Here is an 18208-nt window from a genome sequence, read left to right as displayed (position 1 = left end):
CGTTTTTTTTCATAGTTTGGGTGGGGGGGCGACTTATACTCAGGAGCGACTTATATATGTTTTTTTTTTCACAAATTTTTACTTGATCATTAAGACATCACTTACAAGTATAGTTGACCACTTCCCATGTTATTTTTAGTATAGTTGATCACTTCACATGCTTTTATATCTTTATCTTGAACATATTCAAAACATAAAAAATAGAGAAAACATCAAATAAATCAATTAACACTTTAAAGCACCATATCCAAGTCCACTGTCTGCTGTATGTACACTTGCTCCATTTTTGCTCCTATAATATTTATTATTATTATTTATTATTATTTGTGTATTTATCATTTATTCAACACTCTTATTTATTCATTGTTTGTGCCTTCTTGGTTTTTTTTTGTGTTGCTTGTATGCATATGTGTACTATCTCACCAAGGGATAGTGGAAACGTAATTTCAATCTCTTTGCGTGTCTTAGTATATAAAAAAAAAATCAACGATAAAGCAGACTTTGACTTTGATAAAACAACCAAAAAAATATATATTTTCAGACGAAACTGGATGAGGGCGCTCTAAATTTCACTGTTGGCCGTGACTCATCAACTGGGTGGGCTTAAGAAAAATGGCACCAAAAAGAAACTCATATTTTGGAGGTTACAAACTTCAAGTTGTAAATTATGCAGCTGAAAACAGTAATCGAGCAGCAGAAAGAAAGTTTTGAGAACCGTGATGTACCAATGGATTACTATTTCAAGTGACGTCAGTAGCGCGGCGCGGCGGTTGTTTACATACAAACGTGCCCACACAAGGACGATCGGCATCATTAGCGGTGATCATTTCTAAGTGACACGGAGGACAAAGAGTTTGAAGGAATTAAGTATTTGGAGTGACATAGAAGGTTTGAAAAACTATTATGGCTTTTACGCACGCCCGGTCCTACTCTACTGAGTCGGGGGCCGGCGCTCGGCCGAGTGGTTGTCCGCGAACGGTGCGCGGGGCTCGGACATGGCCATTACGCACGCCCGGTCTGTCTGGAAGTCCACGCCGCCACACGCTTGGAAGTTTGTTTTGTTTAATAAAGAGCCGTTTACCAAACCCACGTCTATCCTTGTACTTTATTAACGCTACAATATAGTTATATAGTAGATCTGTGGAATAAAGACGGGGCTGACGTCAGGGCACACGCGCGGCGATGTTGACAAAGGACGAGGAATTTGATCGTTGGATTTAATGGAATTAAAGTGCACGGATGGTTTGATAATATTATTGGCTTGTATTATAGTTATTTGAAATATAGTTTATCTATCGTTATATGAGCCTGTGGAATATTTCGAAGTGCAAGCGCCCTCAGCCGTGCGCACCCATTGTTGACAAAGAACGATCGATGGATTTAATGAATTGAAGTGACACCGATGGTTTTATAAACATGTTATTCATGTAATAGTTGTCCTTAATCACTCTATATGTTACGTTAATGAATTGGAGTGACACCGATGGTTTTATAAACATGTTATTCATGTAATAGTTGTCCTTAATCACTCTATATGTTACGTCAGGCCCGTTCTCAGCTCTTTGTTTGTGTTTGTCACGTTAGCATACCTATCGTTTAGCCTGTTGCTATCGTATTGAACGATTGATGGATTTAATGAATTGGAGTGACACCGATGGTTTTATAAACATGTTATTCATGTAATAGTTGTCCTTAATCACTCTATATGTTACGTCAGGCCCGTTCTCAGCTCTTTGTTTGAGTTTGTCACGTTAGCATACCTATCGTTTAGCCTGTTGTTGCTATTTAATGAATTGGAGTGACACTGATGGTTTTATAAACATGTTATTCATGTAATAGTTGTCCTTAATCACTCTATATGTTACGTCAGGCCCGTTCTCAGCTCTTTGTTTGTGTTTGTCACGTTAGCATACCTATCGTTTAGCCTGTTGTTGCTATCGTTTAGCCTGTTGTTGCTCGTTCATGACTGTTTTTGGTGTGGGATTTTGTCGAATAAATTGCCCCCAAAATGCGACTTATACTCCGGAGCGACTTATATATGTTTTTTTTTCACTTTTTGGGGCATTTTATGGCTGGTGCGACTTATACTCCGGAGCGACTTATAGTCCGGAAAATACGGTAAGTTATTGTTTGGTCAGTAACACATCAGAAAATGGGCAAATTTGTTGATCAATGTTTTCCGATGTAAAAGCAAACCTAAAAGCTAACCACTTATTTTGATGATCAGTCAAAGATGATCTGTCTGCTTTCATGCAAGTCTAATGAAATGAGAGAATAGTTACAGTTGAGAAGATGAAATTCAGAGGATTTGGACAATACTAAATTAAAAAGTACCGTAGTTTCTGGACTATAGGTCGCTCCGGAGTACAAATCACACCAGCCATAAAATGTATAATAAAGAAGAAAAGAACATATAAGTTGCACCGGAGTAAAAGTCGCATTTAGGTGACGTCAGTGCCTCCCCAGTCATGAAGCTCACCGCACGTCACTGATGTGAACTATATATCAAATAACAATAACATCAATAACAATTTTATCGAACCATTCGTGTCACTCCAAATCAGGGGTGGGCAATTAATTTTTACAAGGGGCCACATGAAAAACCTGAGTTATGTCAGAGGGCCACACCAACGATAATTTAAACCTGCTCAACTTTATTCCATTGTAATATGCACAAAATTATTTATTTTAAATAGCTGGTACTGGTAATTAGAAGACTACAATTATTCTGTTTATATTTATATTAGGCTATGTGAAATTGTGGTGTATAGGTTAAATAAAAAAATCATTAATCGGTACAGTTTATTCTTAACTTCTTTAACTTTTCCTCAAACTGTGAATTACAACACATTTATAGAAACATATCAATGTGTCCTCAACCCGCCTTGTCGGGAGAGTGACACATTCTCAAATGCGCTCTTTTTCTCCGGGCATATCAGTGCAACAGAGTCCAATAAGCACTCCTTAATAAACTCTCCTTCAGTAAACGGCTTACTTTTTCTGGCAATTTTGCGGGAAATGACAAAACTTGTCCTAACCGCTGCATCTCTGTGGGTGTGAAGTTTGATAAAAAGTCCTTGTTGGGCTTGCAGTTTTGCTAGCAATGCATCAGCCTCTGTTGTGCGCTCTTTATTAGACAGATTTCTGTATTTTTCCTCATGCTTGGTCGTGTAGTGGCGACTCAAATTATATTATTTAAACACAGCAACCTGTGTGCCACAAACCAGGCACACGCCTTTACCTTTCAGTTCTGTAAAGAAATACTTGGCAGTCCATGTCTTGTTGAAAACACGGCACTCGTCAATTTTTCTTTTCTTTCTTTTCACATTTTGAGGGCAGCATTACTTCGCGCTCTTCACCTATACGCACAGCTCACATGCACGCACGCTACACGGAAGTGCGACGCCTTTCAAAATAAAAGCAGCACAGTTGTATTGCATGTACGACACAGATTTTTTTTTATTTATTAAGTTGTAATCAAATGTAATTTATGATTGCGGGCCGGACAGAGACGCACAAAGGGCCGGATATGGCCCGCGGGCCGTATTTTGCCCGGGTCTGCTCCAAATCATTAAATCCATTTAAATCTTCGTCCCCTGTGTCACAAACAACGTCGCTGCTGATTCCGTCTGGAAGTACATGCGGCGCTGAGGTCAGACTCATTGTCAGTTGCAGCTCCAATTATTCCACAGGCCTAGTGCGCCCTCATGCGGTTTAAAGTGAAACCAACATGTGACGTGATCAACTATACTACAGTAAGTAATGTGTTAATGATCAAGTAATAATGTGTTAATAATTTCACATAGAAGTCGCTCTTGATTATAAGTCGCACCCCCAGCCAAACTATGAAAAAAAACGCGACTATAATATGGTAGTATTTAAAAATTTGTCGACAATAAGAAATTGTTAGCAATTGATTTGCTAACCCATTACCTGTTCCTCAATCCTTGCACATACAGTATGAAGACACTGACTGCGAGGTTCGAACTATGCAGTTTACTGCTGCTCGTTCACAAAATTCAGGTGTTTGGAATTAGCCTGCTGTTCCTTGTTCCCATCCTTTTAAGACAGAAACTTGTTAAATGGAGCGTTTTAATTTTAAAATTTGTTTCAATACATAACCTGATCTAAAACATCTACGACTACAGATGTATTCCCTCTTATCTGCAGGGCATCCGAAACGTATTCACAGCACTTCACTCTTTCCACTGGGCAAAAAGACGCATAGATGGACCGACTGCAGTGATGCATACGCTCGCTGACAAAACATAGGAGTGAAAACATCACCCACAATCAATATTTCATTCCAGACTGCCAGTCTTTATGCAGTATTGTCCAAAAATGCCTCCCAGACAATACTCACAGGAGGTGACCCAAATAAAGTACCAATGCAATTGTTATAATAGACAGAAGTGGTTTGGATGCATTACCTAACCCACAGAGTGGCTAACGGTGTATGAGTCCATTTTCCGTCACATTAATTGTGTACGAGCAAGCAGACCGAATGCCACATTAGGGCCTGACAAGAGGAAATCTCATTAGGTTAAGACCTGTTAGTACAATGAATAAGTATCCAATTACAGATGTCACCTGGATTTGAAAAGCTTGTAATCCAATCGAGGAAGAATTTACGTTGATGACAGTCAACTGGTTTAGCAAAAATTGTGTGACTAATCAATGAAATAATTGAAATACCCATATGCGTGGTGGCCATCATTTCGGAAAATATTTCCTGACCGCGCATTGGTTCACTCCAGGCACTAAACAACCCCCCCACACGGTAAACACTGCCCCCATCTACAAATAATCACGACCAAAACGTTGGTCCCAGTATTTCCGTTATATAATTGGATATTTACCCAAGTTCAGTTTTGCAGGGCCAAAGGCATGTCAACTTTTTGGGTTTCAAAATACCACCAGTGTGAAACACATGACAACAAAACTCTGAAGAAGGATTTTTTTCCTAAATTTGTGGTATCTACAAATGATACCGTAATGATTGAATTAGGACCTGAGGCAAGAAACTGTTGTTTGCTGTAAAAAAAAATTATACATTACAGCACCTAGCCAACTTGCTTTGCCTAAAACATGTTTATACCAAAACATTGCAAAATAAGGCTAAGCTGTCAGCATTCACATATTAAGAGGATAAACTCGTCTCTATGTGTCCAGATGTTCCGTTGTCCAATTTCAGACACAATAGTGTTAGTCTTCATTTAAAGGGAAAGTCCAGCCAAAAATCTTCTTGACAATAATATGTTGTATGTGACCCCACTAGTCTAAGCACAGCATTCTGAATAATATCGCATTTGTGGAACATGAGATAAGCAACAAAATTCACCCATTTTTATCCGTTTCAGGGGGGTGACATTTTGCCACTTGCTGTCAATTAAAACTGACATCACAGTTGCCAAGTGTCAGGACACAACCAATCATGGCTCAGCCTCAGAAAACCGCTGATTGCTTGTGTGAGTTTTAAATTGAATAAGAGATCTAAAATGACACACTCCAGTAAAACAAAGTGTAAGCACTAGTAAAAGCACACTGAAGTGGGTGCAGTATTGATCCAGTACTATAATAATCTTGACCTTGATTTTCCACAGAATGCCACAAAAGAATGGTAAGAGAGGTATGATTCTGAAGAATTTTGCATCCACTTCTAATTGTGATGCCCGTGAAGTTCCAGTGCATTTTTTGCTGATAATACCACACTGAATAAAATGTCTTAGACTGTCTGAGCCTGGCCCCTGCTAACCCCAATAGCCTAGCAAGGACCCCTCTTAGAGCTAATCAGTTTGAGTACAGATTAGCCATCTTTCCAAACCCCTAGCCTGCTGTTGCTTTCAACATTTCTCTCATTAAGTAATGTGAAGCTTCTTAGGCTGCTCACCCCTCAATGCAATACGGTGGCAGTGAAAACTTAGTATAGACTTAGAGAACTGACCTTATGCACAGAGGTATTCCTCAATCCTGAAAATCACAGATTGTTAAAATAAACTGCCACTGGTTTAATACTTTGATCACTGTTACTGTTCATGACTGATTACCGGTGCATTTTTAAGGGAAACCATGAATATCCATTTCCAAGACTGCCATTCTATTTATTAAAGCTAGCAGTTTTGCCAGGTTTGACGCTGTTTGTTATTTAAACAAGCATCAAGTGAGGTACAGTGATCTCTCGCCACTTTGGTTTCCAATTGAGTTTTTGCTTATTATTAACCTACAGTGCCCCCCCCCCAACAAAATTCTCTTCCTTCTCTTTCATTTGAATGGCCGTCAATTATAGACAAATTTTTGTCATTTGCAGGCCTGCCCAGTACCTATCTCCCGTGACTAGCTGGGTTCCACTGTATAATTATAATTTGTAATACAGCTAAAGCTTGATAAGTGGACTTTGGGTTCCAGAATTTGGGAATCGGGTGAACCCCAAAAGCACGTTATATAGAAAGTCTTGGGTTTTTTTTCTTTCTTTCAAGAAAGGCATGTTTTCAGTCAGCCGAAGGAGTCCTTTGTCACATTAATTTACGTCAAGCATGATGTTGGGCAGCCGAAGGAGTCCGTTTGCCGTCCATCACCGTGAATGCATTTTGATGCTATGTGAATTGGATGGAAGAGAGATTAAAGCAGCCACTTATTCTGCCACTGACGCATGACTGCACTGCGACCTACAGCGACAACCGCATAGTGAAGTTTGCTGACGACACGACTCTGGTGGGTCTCATCACGAAGGGCGACGAGACTCGGTACAGGTCGGAAGTTGACCTTCTGACCACGTGGTGCAGGGACAACAACCTACTGCTGAACGTCAATAAGACCAAGGAAATCATTGTTGACTTCCGGAAGGGTCACACAACACACCTGCCGCTGATCATCGACGGTGCTGTGGTGGAGAGGGTGAGCTGCACCAAGTTCCTGGGGGTGCACATCAGTGAGGACCTCTCCTGGTCCGCAAACACCTCGTCACTGGCAAAGAAAGCTCAGCGCCGCCTGTACTTCCTGTGGAAGCTCAGGCGTGCATGTGCTCCTCAGGCAGTCCTGTCTACATTCTATCGTGGCACCATTGAGAGCGTCCTCACCAGTTGCATCGCTGTCTGGGGTGGTAACTGCACTGAACAGAACTTGAAGGCCCTGTAGCGCATAGTGAATATGGCTGGTAAGATTATTGGTGCTTCGCTCCCCTCCCTGAAGGACATTTACACCTCCCATCTCGCCTGCAAGGCAACCTCGATTGCGAGAGATGTGAGTCACCCGGCTGACTCTTTGTTTGACCTTCTGCCCTCTGGGAAGAGGTACAGGAGCCTGCGCTCCCGCACCACCAGACTCGCCAACAGCTTCTTTCTCCAGGCTGTTAGGGCCCTGAACTCGCTACCCCCTTCTGCGTAGCGTGCGGCACTGTTGCGCTATTTTCCATATTGTTTAGCCTGTTGTTGCTCATTCATGTCTGTTCTTGGTGTTGGATTTTGTTGAATAAATTTCCCCCAAAATACGACTTATACTCAGGTGCGACTTATATATGTTTTATTTCACTTTATTGTACATTTTATGGCTGGTGCGACGAATATTCCGGAGCGATTTATAGTCCAAAAAATACGGTACGTATTTTACACGCGCACCAATTTTGTCCATTTTCAGAATGTTTGACATAAACAGCTGACCAGATCACTACCTCAGTCACTGATCTGCACTTTATACTGTACACTGTTTACACTCACTTTGTTTTACACTGCATTCTCCCCTGTTTAACAGTACATTCACTATAACTCTCACAACTGTTGCACAATGCCATTTTTGCACTCGCCTATATTGCACACCCCTCACCTTCGTAGTTGTATATACTGTGTATATATTGTGGTTTTTATATTTTGTGTTTTTTTTTACTTTTTAATCTTCTTTTAATCTTCTTTACCTTGTCTGGCACTTTAACGGACAGCGAAAGAATTTCATTGTACAAAGAAAAGTGCTTTCCTTTTGTACATATGACAATAAACGCTTTGAATCTTGAATCTAGTTCCCATGTGGTTCTCACTTATAAAACACTAATAATAAAAATGGGGTGTCCTCCATCATTTACATGGCCCATTACTGGGGTAGGCTATAAGAAGATTGCCAACATCATGAAATTAATCTGCAGCACTGTAGCCAAGACCACAGAACAGATTAACAGGAGAGGTTTTGCTGAGAACAAACCTCGCCTTGGTTGACTGAAGAAATTGAGTCCAAAGTGTCATATCCAGAGGATATCTCTAGAAAATATGAGTGCATATCACATTGCTGGAGAAGGTGATAACCATGGGGTCAACCTCTCAATGGGCCTCATTCATCAATAAAAACATAGAAATGTTTGTGTTCTATGCACAAATTAATCCTATACACAAAACTCACCCCTGGATCTATGGCACACACAAAGCAGTGCTGGAAAATATTGGTGGCCACAGAGAACAATTAAAACTTAAGGCTCAATTTTTACTTAGGTGTTCCCTCAGTTTTGGTGTTAGATCTTAAGACATTAATGACTTTGTGTTGACTTACTTTGAGTGGACAGCACATTTACATTGTCACACAAGTTATACAAAGTTTACTGTAGTGCAGCGTTGGTCATGAACTCGTTCATCGTATTTTGGACAAACGAAAACTGAATGTAGCGCATTTTTGCTTTGTGAACGTTTTTGTGAACACGCTCATTCTGGGGCCAATGAATGGTTTTGAAGGGCAGTTCATTTTCGTTCAAGGGTGCCAGATTTTTTCTGCTTATACTTCAAAATAAAATCTCGCAAAAGACATTGTAAACAAGGCTCAATTACGCAGGGGAAAAACGGCCACCCCAGCCACAAAAAGTCACACGGCGCATGCGTCATCAAAATGCGACGTGTGCTAGGAGGAGAAAAGAATGCGCGATGACACTTCATCGATGTAAACTCATGTCGCGCGAGGAGCAGCCCCACTCGCCATTTCTTATTAAACGGCAACAATAAGGTATTACCCTATAAGAGCATTCGAGAATGTTGAATGTATGAGAAGTAGTAGTGCTCTCAGTGATATTCTAATATAGGGGTCACCAACCTTTCTTAAGCCGAGAGCCACTTCCTGGGTACTGATTAAGGCAAAGGGCTACCAGTTTGACACACACTTCTGAAATAGCCAATTTGCTCAATTTGGCTTTTACTATGTGTTATTATTGTCATTTCCAGTTCACATGTAAGTGTGATTTTAACAACTATAGCAACAATACAGTCAAACCTTGGTTTTCAACCACAATCCGTTCCAGAAGGTGGTTCGAGAAGCAAATCGGTCGAATTACGAATATATTTTTCCCATTACGAATACAGTGGAGCTTCGGTTTTCGACCACAATCCGTTCCAGAAGGCAGTTCGAGAAGTGAATCGTTCGAAATCCGAATCATGTTTTCCCATTACAAATAATGAAACAAAAATCAATCCGTTCCAACCAAAAAAAAACGTTTTTTAAGCATTTGTTCATTTGCGCATTTTTGTCCGATCGCGCAACTGCAGCGCACCGCCGAACGCGCAACAGTAGCGCGCCGCCGACCGCGCAACTGCACCGCGCTGGTCGCATTATTGTGACAGAGCGGTCGCTAAATGTTAGAAAATATTTTTAAAGTCCTAATGGACTTTCCAAAATTTAAGTGGACCTCAGTGTGCAGGGAGCTTAACTTGGTCCGATCGCGCAACCGTAGCGCGCCGGGCGCTCACTGTCGCATTGCTTTAGGAGCGTCTTTGTGTTTTAGGATGGCTTTACTGCTCCCACTTGCTTCGTTTGGAGCAGGGGTGGGCAATTAATTTTTACAAGGGGCCACATGAAAAACCTGAGTTGTGTCAGAGGGCCACACCTACGATAACTTAAACCTGCTCAATTTTCTTCCATTGTAAAATGCACTAAATTATTTATTTTAAATAGTTGGTACTGGTAATTAGAAGAATACAATTATTCTGTTTATATTTATATTAAGCTATGTGAAATTGTGGTGTAAAGGTCAAATAAAAAAACAATTATTAATCAGTACAATTTATTCTTAACTTCTTTAACTTTTCCTCAAATGACAAAGCCGCTCCATCTCTGGGTGTGAAGCTTGATAAAAAGTCCTTGTTGGGCTTGCAGTTTTGCTAGCAATGCATCAGCTTCTGATGCGCCCTGTTTATCGGACAGATGTATTTTTTCTCATGCTTGGTCGTGTAATGGCGACTCAAATTATATTCTTTAAACAGAGCGACCTGTGTACCACAAATCAGGCACATGGCTTTACCTTTCATTTCTGTAAAGAAATACTTGGCAGTCCATGTCTTGTTGAAAACACGGCGCTCCTTGTCAACTTTTCTTTTCTTCGCGTTAGCACACATTTTGAGGGCAGCATTACTTCGCGCTGTTCTCCTACACGCACAGGTCACGTGCACGCACGCTACACGGAAGTGCAACGCCTTTCAAAATAAAAGCGAAACAGTTGTATTGTACGCACGACACCATTTTTTTTTTTTTTATTACAATTTGCCTCATGCGGGCCGGACAGGGACGCACAAAGGGCCGGATGTGGCCCGCGTAATTTGCCCAGGTTTGCTTTGGAGGCATATCTAGAGTTGATGCACTCCTCAGCGTTACAAGAATGTAAGAACGAACGGAGTCAGTTGGCATGAGGGTCCTCTCGGGTCATCTCGCGGGGTTCGACAACCGAATTTCGTCCGACATCCGAAGGAAAAAAATCTCAAATTTTATGTTCGAACACCGATTTGTTCGAGAACCGGGACGTTCGAAAACCGAGGCTCCGCTGTAATGGCAAAAAAATTAATCAGTTTCAAGACTAAAAACCCCCGCCTTTTTTAAGCATTTTTTCATTTCCGCATATTTGTCCGATTGCGCAACTGCAGCGCATCGCCTAACGCGCAACCGTAGCGCGTCGCCCACCGCACTGGTCGCATTATTGTGACAGAGCCGTCGCTGAAATTTATAAAATATTTTTAAAGTCCTGATGTACTTTCCAAAATTTAAGTGGACCTAAATGCACAGGGAGCTTAATTTTGTCCGATCGCGCAACTGCAGCGCACCGCCGAACGCGGAACTGCACCGCGCTGGTTGCATTATTGTGACAGAGTGGTCGCTAAAATTTAATATTTTTAAAGGCCTGAGGCACTTTTAAAATTTTAAGTGGATCTCACTGCGCAGGGAGCTCAATTTGGTCCAATCGCACAACCGCAGCGTGCCGGGCGCTCACTGTCACATTGCTTTAGGAGCGTCTTTTTGTTTTAGGATGGCTTTACTGCTCCCACTTGCTTTCTTTGGAGGCATGATTAGGGGTTAATACAATCCTCAAAGTAATGAAAATACAATAACAATGGAGTCAGTCGGCATCCGGGCCGCGCGGTCGGGTTTTCTCGGGTCCTCCCAGCTCATCACGCGAGGTTCGACCTCCGAATTTTGTTCGACAACCGAAGCAAAAAAGTCTCGAATTTTTTTGTTCGAATTCCGATTCTTTCGAGAACCGGGACGTTCGAAAACCAAAGTTTGACCATAAAATAAATAGATGCAGCTCACTGACAAGTGCCGCTATTTGAGCCAATTTTAGAACAGTCCTGTGGGCGACTCATGCGGTCCTCAAGGGCGACCTGGTGCCCGCGGGCACCGTGTTGGTGACTCCTGTCCTAATAGAATAGATCCACCCCTCTAATCTCCACATTCATAACCAAAACAAGCAAAAAGCGGGAGAAACAATTTTTCTTTTTGAGCGAGCACAAGAGCGAGATAGAATCTGTGCACTGGACTTAGGCTAGGTTTACACTGCTGCTCAACTGCAATTTTTTTTAACCTTTTTTTCATATGATCACTCATCCACACACATTTGACCTGGTCGACACCAAAAGCCTTCGTTTGGGCAGGGTTTTTGTAATGTAAATGAGTACATAAAAAAAAAGACTTTTGTAATAAAAAGAAATGTAACGTGTATTGCATAAAGCATTAAAACAGATGAGTACAGTACCTGTCACACAGGTGGCTCACTGCACCAAATGAGTCACAGGTGCACGGGAGGCAGCCGCCAGTGCCATTGGTAAAGTACCCCTCCTCACAGTCGTCACACTGTAGACCACTGTAGCCATCCAGACATGAGCACTGACCAGTGCTTTGGTTACACTCATCTGGATACAAAATCCCCTCTCCTCCGGTGCTGCAATTACAGAATCCCTCTGGGGGGAACAAACAAACAGGCATGAGACATGAGACAAATAGATGAAAGTGTGTTTGCATGACTCCATGAAATTTACTCCCATTATTTGGTGATGGATTGTGGTGAAAATAATAAAATAAAATACATTTATCGTTTTGGCCCGAATATAAGACGGTGTCTTTTGCATTGAAATAAGACTGAAAAAGTGGGGGTCGTCTTACATCCGGGGTCTAGATATTATACATTTTTGGACAGTTACGTCACCGCGCCTTAAGTCTCACGTGAGTTACCGTAGCTTATCGCGGTTGTTGGAGCATGTGCAAAGCGGTGAATTAAAAGTTGCCAGTATCGACTCCGTGAGTCGTCACCTCACCATGGTGGAGGGGTTTGCGTGTCCGAATGATCCTAGGAGCCATGTTGTCTGGGACTTCATGCCCCTGGTAGGGTCACTCATGGCAAAAGGGTCCTAGGTGAGGGGCCAGACAAAGCACGCTTCAAAAAGCCCCTAATTATGATAAAGATATATGGACTCAGATTTCACTCGCCCGGACGCAAGTCACCGGGGCCCCCCTCTGGAGCCAGTTCTGGAGGTGGGGCTCGAAGGCGAGCGTCTGGTGGTCGTGCCTTCGCCCATGGGGCCCGGCCAGGCACAGCCCGGAAAGGAAACGTGGGTCCCCCTTTCCATGGGCTCACCACCTGTGGGAGGGGCCAAAGGGGTCAGGTGCATTGTGAGCTGGGCGGCGGCCAAAGGCAGGGACCTTGGCGGTCCCATCCCCAGCTGCAGAAGCTGGCTCTTGGGACATGGAATGTCACCTCTCTGGCTGGAAAGGAGCCCGAGCTGGTGTGCGAGGCAGAAAAGTTCAAACTAGACATAGTCGAACTTGCCTCCACACACAGATTGGGTTCTGGTACAAGCCCTCTCAAGAGGGGCTGGACTCTCTTCCACTCTGGAGTTGCCCACTGTAAGAGGCGTTGAGCAGGTACGGGTATACTTATTGCCCCCCAGCTGGGTGCCTGCACATTGGCGTTCACCCCGGTGAACGAGAGGGTAGCCTCCCTCCGCCTTCGGGTGGGGTGACGGGTCCTGACTGCTGTTTGTATCTATGCACCAAACAGCAGCTCAGAGTACCCACCCTTCTTGGAGTCCCCGGAAGAAGTGCTGGAGAGCGCTCCTTCTGGGTACGCCATCGTTCTACTGGGTGAACTGGGTGAGTATGGTTCAATACTCACGTGGGCGATGACAGTGAGACCTGGAAGGACGTCATTGGGAGGAACGGACCCCCGAACTGAACCCGAGAGGTGTTCTATTATTGGATTTCTGTGCTCGACACGGATTGTCAATAACGAACACCATGTTCAAGCATAAGGGTGTCCATGTGTGCACTTGGCACTAGGACACCCTAGGCCGCAGTTCGATGATCGACTTTGTAGTCGTGTCATCGGCCGCATGTTTTGGACACTTGGGTGAATAGAGGGGCGAAGCTGTCAACTGATCACCACCTGGTGGTGGGTTGGCTCTGATGGTGGGGGAAGATGCCGGTCCGACCTGGCAGGCCCAAATGTACTGTGAGGGTCTGCTGGAAAGGTCTGGCAGAATCCCCTGTCAGGAAGAGCTTCAACTCCCACCTCCGGGAAAGCTTTTCCCATGTCCCGGAGGAGGCGGGGGACATTGAGTCCGAGTGGACCATGTTCCGCACCTCCATTGTTGAGGCAGCTGACCGGAGCTGTGGCCGTAAGGTCGTTGGTGCCTGTCGTGGCGGCAATCCCCAAACCCGCTGGTGGACACCGGCAGTAAGGGATGCCGTCAAGCCGAAGAGTCCTATCGGGCCATTTTGTCCTGTGGGACCCCGGAGGCAGCTGACAGGTACCGGATGGCCAAGCGGAACACGGCTTCGGCGGATGCTGAGGCGAAAACCCGGGTGTGGGAAGAGTTTGGCGAGGCCGTGGAGAATGACTTCCGGACGGCTTCGAGGAAATTCTGGTCCACCATCCATCGTCTCAGGAGGGGGAAGCAGTGCACCGTCAACACTGTTTACAGTGGAGATGGTGTGCTGCTGACCTCGGGGCGTTGTGAGTCAGTGGGGAGAATACTTCAAAGACCTCCTCAATTCCACCTACACGCCTTCCATTGTGAAAGCAGGGCCTGGAGACTCTGAGGTGGACTCTCCAATCTCTGGGGTCTAAGTCACTGAGGTAGTTAAAAAACTCCTCGGTGGCAGGGCCCCAGGGGTGGATGAGATTCGCCCGGAGGTCTTAAAGACTCTGGATGTGTTGGGGCTGTCATGGCTGACACTCCTCTACAACATTGCGTGGACATCGGGGACAGTTAAAAGTTAAAGTCCCAATGATCGTCACACACACATCTGGGTGTGGTGAAATTTGTCCTCTGCATTTGCCTCTGGATTGGCAGACTGGGGTGGTGGTTCCCCTCTTTAAGAAGGTGTGTTCCAATTACAGGGGAATCACACTCCTCAGCCTCCCTGGTAAAGTCTATTCAGGGGTGCTGGAGAGGAGGGTCCGTCGAGAGGTCGAACCTCGGATTCAGGAGGAGCAGTGTGGCTTTCGTCCTTGCCGTGGAACAGTGGATCAGCTCTACACCCTCGGCAGGGTCCTCGAGGGGGCATGGGAGTTCGCTCAACCAGTCCACGTGTTTTGTGGACTTGGAGAAGGCGTTCGACTGTGTCCCTCGGGAAGTTCTGTGGAGGGTGCTTCGGGAGTACGGGGTGCCAAGCCAACTGATAAGGGCGGTTCGGTCCCTGTATCACTGATGCCAGAGTTTGGTCCGCATTTCCGGCAGTAAATCGGATTCGTTCCCAGTGAGGGTTGGACCTGCCAAGGCTGCCCTTTGTCACCGATTCTGTTCATAATTTTTATGGACAGAATTTCTAGGTGCAGCCGAGGCGTTGAGGGGGTCTGGTTTGGGGACATCAGCATCGCGTCTCTGCTATTTGCAGACGACGTGGTGCTGTTGGCTTCTTCAAGTCGTGATCTCCAGCGCTCACTGAAGCGGTTCGCAGCCGAGTGTGAAGCGGTCGGAATGAGGGTCAGCACCTCCAAATCCGAGTCCATGGTCCTCGGTCGGAAAAAGGTGGAATGCTCTCTCCGTATCAGGGCTGAGATCCTGCCCCAAGTGGAGGAGTTCAAGTATCTTGGGGTCTTATTCACGAGTGAGGGCAGGATGGAGCGCGAGATTGACAGGCGGATTGGTGCAGTGTCGGCAGTTATGCGGACTCTGTATCGGTCCGTCGTGGAAAAGAGAGAGCTGAGCCAAAAGGCAAACCTCTCAATTTACCGGTCGATCTACGCTCCTACCCTCACCTATGGTCACGAGCTATGGGTCGTGACCGAAAGAACGAGATCCTAAACACAAGCGACCGAAATGAGTTTCCTCCGCAGGGTGTCCGTTTCTCCCTTAGAGATAAGGTGAGAAGCTCGGTCATCCGGGAGAGACTCGGAGTAGAGCCACTGCTCCTCCACGTATAGAGGAGCCAGATGAGGTGGCTCGGACATCTCATCTGGATGCCTCCTGGACGCCTCCCTGGGGAGGTGTTCTGGGCATGTCCCACCGGTAGGAGACCCCGCGGACGACCCAGGACGCGCTGTAGAGACTTTGTCTCTTGGCTGGCCTGGGAACACCTTGGGATCCCCCGGGATGAGCTGGATGAAGTGGCTGGGGAGAGGGAAGTCTGGGAGTCCCTGCTAAAGCTGCTGCCCCCGCGACCCGACCCTGGATAAGCGGAAGAAAATGGATGGATGGATGGATGGATGGATGGATGGATGGATGGATGGATGGATGGATGGATGGATGGATGGATGGATGGATGGATGGATGGATGGATGGATGGATGGATGGATGGATGGATGGTATCAACTGAGTGTGTTGCTGTGATCGTGTGCGTCTTTAACACAAAGTGAGTGTATACATTTCATTGTTACTACTGTCTACTGTTGTGCCGTTTGTCTGATTGTGGTTTGTTTCGTGTGTGAGCCGTTTGTTTGATAGCTTCGGCACGCTCCTTTAAGTTTTCCTCGCATCGTACGAGTTGCCAACTAACGGTCGCCAGCAAATATATTTTGTTGTCTCGATGACTTATGGTTGGTGTGTTGCCGAGAGTATTTCAATTATGGTTATTTAGTAGAGCGGAACCATTACGCGCAGTTAGTTATGTAATGTGTGCCGTCGACTAGTGTTGTGTGACATCAGAAGTTGAGCGTTGACTTACGTGCTGTATTTCTGTCTGTTGCAGAATCACACACCACACACACACACCACACACACACACCCCACACACCCTTCACACAATAATCACACACACAAGAATCACATTCACACACCCAAAGACTCACCCATGTACACTACACACACCTGCTCACATCCTTATGACCAAACATGTGCTTATATCCTTTTGCCAGTTTGCCTGTATGCCCCTATGAGCCACAGTGCCTGTTACGATTTTGCCAAAAATTCAATAAAGCAATCAAAACTGAACCACGTCTTCCCTCCTGTGTTTTGACCGACACCCGGGGGGGAAAAGAGCACAACCATCCGAGCCAACCCCCTATACCACAGGTGTCAAACTCAAGACCCAGGGGCCAGATATGGCCCGCCACATCATTTTATGTGGCCCGTGAAGACAAATTGTGCATCGAATTCGTGTCATTACTAGAATTGCAAAATTTCAGAATTGCAGAATTTCACTGAAATTAATATATTTTTTTTTAGACATTTGACCAGGTTTTACTCATCTCATTTGAAAACGAGTTATTTGTCAGTTTGTTTTGTAGCTTTTACTGTATATAATATGAGGTGCTCATACATTTATTTGGGTTGACAGTTTTAATGGCCCTCCGAAAGAAGCTATGACTACAATGCGGCCCGCGGAAAAAATGAGTTTGACACCCCTGCTCTATACAGTCCTCAGGCTCCCCAACAATAGCGGTAGCAGTTTGCATTATTTTATTGCAATGCTATTCAGATTTCTTTCAAGACTACAGTTACAGTTAGACTTCACTTTGATGGTTAATGCAGTTATTGCAATATTGTTGTTTTATCACAGTAGATTGGTTTATTTACATTTCAAAAAACAGAAGTCATTCATTTACAAATGTGATTGCACTTTAGTTTACATATTTAAAAGTTCAGATATTAAGATGTGATAGTTTTTGCATGATTTGAATGAGGCAAAATAACTTGCTTTTTCTCTCAAATATATTGTTATAATCATTTGTTTCAGATGTAATCATTTTCTGTATAAAAATTAAATTTGGTGTTTAAAACGTCTTTTTTCAAACTTGAGTCTTGAAAAAGAGGGGGTCGTCTTATAATCAGGGTCATCTTACATTCGGGCCAATACGGTACTACAATATAATTCAACCTCATTTATATTGCACATTGAACAACAACTGCAGCTGAAACAAAGCACTTCACACATAACAATGATGTAACTGCAAAGACAGTAAAAGTTGTAGATTATAACAAATTAATATACAGTAGTAGTAGTAATATACTGTACATATAAAGTAGTTACACAACAATAGAACAGTAACAACAAAGTCAGTCAAAGGCTAAAGATAAAAATGGGTCTTCAAATGAGTTTTAAAAACTGGCAGGGGCCAGGGGCTTCTCTAACATACAAGAGGGAAGGGCCGGCAACAGAAAAGGCACGATCCTCTCCAAGGCTCCGTTCAGTCTCTGCACTTCCAGGACCACCTGGTCTTCAGACCTGAAGCGTAGGGGTGGAGCAGGTCAGAGAGCTAAACTAGGGCGAGGCCATTTAATGATTTATTTGATTTGGAAACAAATAGATGTACCTCAAAATTAACTCTAAAATGTACTGGGAGCCAGTGAAGGGAGGTGAGAATTGGGGTTGAGTATTTCCTTTTATGAGCTCCAATTAGGAGGCGAGCAGCAGCATTTGCTCAGTCAGACTAGTACAGTGTATAGAGTTTTATCTTCCGATTCTACTCTTAGCGAAATCACTTAAATAATAACATGGAGCCTGAGCTGTTTGGATAAGAACAGATATGAATTTAATCAAA

General features: G+C 44.2%; 1 protein-coding gene across 1 annotated transcript in view; it reads right to left on the bottom strand.

Annotated features, from left to right (window-relative positions):
• Positions 1–18208, bottom strand: part of LOC148398415 (multiple epidermal growth factor-like domains protein 9) — a 60479-nt gene that overhangs the window by 38998 nt on the left and 3273 nt on the right. The window contains exon 2 of the mRNA XM_088375496.1: positions 11984–12188. Coding sequence (XP_088231622.1) covers positions 11984–12188 — 205 coding nt within the window. The remainder of the gene's footprint in view (positions 1–11983; positions 12189–18208) is intronic.

This window comes from Syngnathus floridae, chromosome 5 (assembly GCF_059516105.1).
Source record: "Syngnathus floridae isolate MCC-2025c chromosome 5, RoL_Sflo_1.0, whole genome shotgun sequence".
Taxonomy (NCBI): Eukaryota; Metazoa; Chordata; class Actinopteri; order Syngnathiformes; family Syngnathidae; genus Syngnathus; species Syngnathus floridae.
This window is presented reverse-complemented; position numbering and strand designations above follow the sequence as displayed.